Raw genomic sequence first — 6,011 nt, forward strand, 5'->3', positions numbered from 1 at the left:
ATAGGACTCCACTGAGCCCCAGGGATCAATCATAATGCAGGAACAAAGTGCTAAATATTGGGGAAACATAACATAAGCGGTGCTTATTAGTGTTTTTTTCCAACGCTTTCCCCTCCGTGTGTGGCTGTTTGGACAAACTGACTCGATCCTAGCGGCTAAATCTGCAGGAAAACAGGCTGTTTTCTTACAGAACGCTCAGGTGTCAATCAAAGCCTGCCTTCATGTGCTGCCGTCCAGCGGCGAATCCTGAGAAACAGCTCACAGTGACTGCATTGCAGCCAAAAACAGAGGGCTGGAACCAGCGTTTGTGGGGCCGGGCAGAGGCACGATGGGAGGGGCAGAGTGGGTTTATTCTGCATCTCTATCTCCTAATCCCACCCTGTTCTTATTCTGTGTGTGTGTGCGCTGGTCTGAGAGCAGTTCGTATCGTCTGAGCAGGAGTTCTAATGGCTGCGAAATGAATGCACAATGAAGAGCATGCAGTGAAGAACAGTCCAAAGGCAGAGATGAATGATACTACATAACTGCTTTATTTGGCTGTAATTTACCTGATGTAGAATTTCCTGACATTGACATCGATTATTAAAAGGACCTGAATTTCAGATACATCAAATTGATCAATTGAAAACAAAATTCCCATGAAGTCGTACCGTTACCCAACAACGATTTATTGTTGCGTCAACAGGTGATTGTTTGTTCGCAAAATACAGCCGAGAGAGAAGAGAAAGGAAAAAAGCCAGTGAATGTTTCTGTGTTTCTCAGAGCAGAAAACCAAAACCTGAGCATGAATCACACTGGCGGGGAAAAAACTCAGAGAAAAGTCGCCAGCTGATGAGAAGAATAAAGTCAACTCAGTTAAACTGACGCGGTGGAGATCTTGAAGCCATGCAGTTAACAGAATATTGCCTTCAAATAACACTCGCACATGCTTTTCCAAAATCAAACATGCATTGGGTATTTCAGTGGGGTAAAGAGGTGTAAATACTCAACATTTTAGCAATACAAATTTTCTAAATGTTTCTGATAATGAATATTTGTAGAGCATGTTACACACTTTTTCCAGCAATCCCTTTATTCAGTCGATTGTTTTAAGCAAATGATAAATGAACATTATTAAGTAAAAATAAAAATATAAAATAAAATATATATTTAGTATGGATCTGCCTCGATGCTGCTGATGTGTGTCACAAAAACCACAAGCAAATTCAATCACTACTACTAATTCAAAGAGCATTTTGTAAACGATCAATCATTGCAAGCGCAAACTCAGTCATCACAAGGCTGTGAGTGCAGTTCGGATCACAGTGGTCACGGACAAGTTCAGCATCTCCTCTAGAAGCCACCTCACTAAGGCTTGTTATAGTTTAGTCACCCATTTGGAAACTTCTCCTTCTTTTCTTTTAGGAAAGGTGTCTTTTTGTTCAGCCATCCGCTTGGAACAATTACATTTTTTTTCTTTTTTTTTCTTAGAAAAGAACTACCAAAATCATGCAACTACCATTTCATTTTTGTGAGACAAAAACCAGTTGGTGCTCTGGACTCGATTTTTCTCTTGGTGCTGGTTGGGAGGTTTGGAGGTGAGGTCAGCGTGGGCGTTTTAGGCACTGCCATCCTGTTTGAGCCGCTGACTGCGAGCCTTGTAGACCTCAATCAGTAAATCTTTGACGTACTGGATTTCTCGCTCCACCGACTCCGCCTTGTCACGAAGCTCCCGGTTCTGCCCCTCGAGGCCGTGCAGCTCCTCCTCCAGAGAGTCCAGCTCCGCCCTCTTACGCAGCCTGTACCTGCAGTGGGGAAGAATGCCTTTGGTTGGTGTTACAGGTTTTTTGCTGCCTTGCAACTTTATTAATGAGTCAAGAGAGCGTGACCTTTGAGCTACATTGGGTGGATTACTTGCACAGCTCAAACATCCCTCCCCAGAGATAAAATGATGTGCTGTTTATTTCACCTGCTGCAGGGCTCAATTTCTGCCTGACGTAACTTTTAACTTTTCCCCCACTGACATTTTAATTTTTTTTTTTTTCCCTCCGTGTACATCCCATTTCAGAATGATGTGAAGAAATGAAGCACTCACACAGACGAAGCAGACTTATAGAATTGCTTAGGTGGGGCTGAATTTGGCAGGCAATGAGGGACTTTCCATATCCCTCCTACACTCTGCAGGACATTTAAACCGCTGTGATGGCTGCTTTATATAATAATTCTGCCATGTGGAAGTTATAAATCGAAACAAGGGCTATCCAGGTATTAACAACTAATAGTTATGCAATAAACAGAAAAAAAAAAAACATCACCCATGATGATCCAACAGCAACTTCTGCAACTGTTATTGTGATTTTTTTTTTTTTTTTTCTGAATTGGTTTTTACTGCCATTAACAAAATTTCCATTCATGCCAAAACAAAACTGACCACACGTGATGTTTATGGGGGTTTGAGCATGTTTTATGAAGACAAGAGCACGTAAACAAGAGTCAGAAGTTTACCTGTGAGCAGCAGTTTTGTTCTGATCTCTCTTCTTCTGCTTCCTCTCTCCGCTGCCGGTATCCAGAGTCGCGGCGCCCATCACCAGAGCTGGTTTGACGGAGCACGGCTCATCCTTTAGCCTCTGGGTGGGGCGGTGGATGGAGGCACCCAACAGTGACCCCTCGCCCTCCCCTCTGGACAGACATTCATAGCTTTGGTCTGCAAGGCATTCTGGATAGAGGTAGTGGCCATGTTGGGGCTCTACAGCCTGTGCTTGTGACGGCTGATCTAGGTCACCTATAAAGCTATGGTAAGGCTCTGTGCTGGCCATCGACTGGTGAAAGTAGCCGTCACCGGCCACCATTGTCTCTTGGGGAATACTTCCCGAAAGTCCTCCATCTTTGCTGCAGTGCAAGACCTCAAGCCCCGTGCTGTCGTAACTTACATTGACCTTCACATTGTGCATCAACTGTCCCTCTCGCTTGTGGTGGCTGTCGTACGAGCCACCCAGACAAAAACCTCGCGCAATCTCTTCGCTGCAAAACATTCCTTCTGAGAAACAATAACTCTCCTCTTCCTTCAACGATAAAGCACATTCTCTCACCTTCTTGACGCTTCCGAGGCTGTTCTTGCTCACTGTCTTCAGTGTGGAGTAGTGGTTCACAGACAACTCTGTGCTTCCTGAGTAACATCCCCTGGAGCCCCACGTATCAAGTCCAACTTCGTCCCCGACTTTCACAGTCTCACTGATGATTCTTCGCCCGTTGTTGTGGTGGTAGCGGTGATGGTAGTTGTACGGAGCGGGTCGCGCAATTTTGGTTCTGCTGATGGGACCGCCACAGAAGCTGGCCAGGTCCAGTTCCCCTGTTGCCAAGGTAACAACCACAGGGCTGGTTTCTGATTGGCTGGTCCCATACGAGCCATAGGGTAACTGATAATAAGACTGGGAGCCCATGGCTTGAGCACCCTTGTCACATTTTGAAGATTTCTCCAACTTGTTTGTTGTGGATGTGGACTCGGAGCGGAAGTAGTCCTCCAGCTGAGCCAGCTCCTCCTGCAGTAGAGAGGTCATGACCTCCAGATCCGAGGGCACCTTGACATCTTGTTCTAACGGCGAGGGTGGAAGAGATGAGCTTGGAGAAGACTCGGTCGTCGACACAAATGAAGACAAATCAACTTTTTCCGTCATCCAATCAGAGTGACCATCACCTATGAAAATTCAGATTAGAAATCATAATAACGTATCACATAATCAATAAAGCAATCCTTTTTTTTCTTTCAGATGGTTGAATAAAATAAGTGAAATAAAAACTGCAAATTCAGAAAAAAAATTCTTAAACAAGGCAAGGATGAGAGCATAAACGTAAAAAAGCTGAAATTAAATTCAAGCAATGCATCCAATAGAATCCAAGTGAACAACTAACCGATCATCTGAAAATGATTGAACAGCATCGTCTGCATTCGATAAATATCCACTTAGCTGTACTCACTGTACGACATTAGCCCCGTGCTGCACTGCGGCTCCGACCTCGGGATGTGGAAAAATAAAAAAGCGTCTTGGCAAAACTCACCAATTAAGTGCTGCCTCTCCACTGGCTCCGCCCCCGTCCTGGGCCGTGATTGGCTGTGGCTAGCCTGTCGGAGAGGGGGAGCGCCGAGCTCGCCTGTGGAAATGGGAGGAATTTTCCTGCGAAGGATCGATGCCGCCATTGTGTCGTCTGCTTCGATCGAATTGTTCAAAAGCACAAACCGTGCACTGGGTGGATGAAGTAGTTGTCGCAACACCTGAAGACCTGTGGAAAACAAATTTTAAAAATTAAAAAAAAAAAATTATAATAAACGCGTAAAAATTTTTTTAATTTGCCTTGAAATCTCCTTTTCAACCTGTAAACCTGTTAATACTGCCCCAAAATCTATTTAAAAAATATTGTATTTAATAATATTTATTTTAAAAATGATGTATTTTAAAGGTTAAGTGAGTTCAAATTAACTTCTTTAATTAACTCAATTTTCTACTCACCTGTCACCTAGCTACTATTAATTCATGTCAAAAAATTTATTAAAAAAGCAATGACATGCCAACAGCTGCTTGGCACACTTTGGGAAACAATAAAACATGTAAAATAAGATTTAAAAAATAAAATAAACAATTAAAAACACAAAAACAGACTTTAACAAAGAAGACATTTAAGTTGCAGAAACATTTGCTGCTTGTTTTAAATTGTGCCAAGAAAACAAATAAATCAAATAAATGCACTATTTTAACACTTTAAAAAGTAAGTTTGACATTGTGACTTTAAATAGCCATAATGGGTCAAAATGTCCCAATAAATTCGGAAAACAAACGAGTGAACTGACAGCAGGGTGTCAGTTTAGTTTAAAAGTGTCAGAAGGTGTCTGTTAGCTCGCACCAGATGTTAATTCTCCCCAAACTTTCTCCTCCACCAGCCACAAAGCACTTGTACTCACCCCATAGTTTCTGAATAGTCTGGTAAAAGTGCGTTGCAAAGGAGCAAAGCACACGAAGCTTGACGTTGAAGAGGAGGACAGCCGCTGTTTTAAAAAGCCATATTTTCCCTTCTGGAAATCAGGGGACTCTTCATGAAGTGCTATTTCGACGAACAGACTTGCGGACAGAAAGTTTTTAAATCCGCTACTTCTGCAACTCCTAATGCCCGGACCGGATCACGGCAGACGAGATCAGTGCGCAGTTGACAGAGTTCAGGCGGCCGTTACGTCATGAAGCTCAGGGACTTTCCCATCACCCAGAGACTCCGCCGCTTCCCCGCTATTAGCTCATTTTAACTCCACTTTAATTAAAAACACGCTGTTGTTGGCTGGGAAAAAAATACGCTTTGAATTTTGCGTGCTTCACTTAAGCTATAGAAAGTGTGACAGAAATTATCTAAACATAAACTAACTCAGTAAATAGTTCTTATTAATTGCTTGTTACCCCAGCAGCTGGAAATAAATCCGCCACAAACAACCTCTTGCCTCCTGACACCACAACACTCCGCAAAGTCTCTAAACTCCCTCCGCTCCTACTCTAAATAACAAAACCACACTTTACGGGCATTATTAAATCGCAAAACACACTTCTAAGCAGAAGGAATCGGGAATATGCGCAGCAGACGGTACAGTAGGCACTAGTTGTCGGTGCGCCGCAGCGGAAGGACACCGTGTTGCAGTTGGAAGGTGTAACTTTAGTTGCAGCCCTGTTGCATCAGATCCGCAGGGGATTCGCTGAGCGCTGGAACAATGTGGCCGCACCATTGGTTTATCAGGGGGAACTTTTCTGTTTCTATTGGCCTGCTATCGCTCTTACACTGATTGCTAATCATTAGGCATCAACACCGACCTGGGACCAGCGGACAGAGCTGGTCCTGGTTTGCTGGAAACAAACTCTGGGATCAGAATCAGACACTTTCCACAAGTCTTGTTTTCACTTCACCTCCAGAGTGGATTCTTTGTGTTGATTTAAACATTCACTGTTTAACCGGTTGACCTTGTAAAAGTTTTATTGATATATTTTTTTTTTGGTCACAAA

General features: G+C 43.3%; 1 protein-coding gene across 1 annotated transcript; it reads right to left on the reverse strand.

Annotated features, from left to right (window-relative positions):
* Positions 1–507: 507 nt before the first annotated feature.
* Positions 508–5,482, reverse strand: atf5b (activating transcription factor 5b). The gene is made up of 4 exons (XM_008280568.1): positions 4,934–5,482; positions 4,036–4,257; positions 2,485–3,673; positions 508–1,784 (listed from the first exon to the last, which is right to left on the reverse strand). Exons 2-4 carry the CDS (start codon positions 4,172–4,174, stop codon positions 1,598–1,600), a joined length of 1,515 nt encoding a protein of 504 aa, XP_008278790.1. The 5' UTR covers positions 4,175–4,257; positions 4,934–5,482; the 3' UTR covers positions 508–1,597.
* Between the last annotated feature and the right edge of the window lie 529 nt (positions 5,483–6,011).

The sequence above is a fragment of the Stegastes partitus genome, unplaced genomic scaffold, assembly GCF_000690725.1.
Source record: "Stegastes partitus isolate 25-593 unplaced genomic scaffold, Stegastes_partitus-1.0.2 Scaffold199, whole genome shotgun sequence".
NCBI lineage: Eukaryota > Metazoa > Chordata > Actinopteri > Pomacentridae > Stegastes > Stegastes partitus.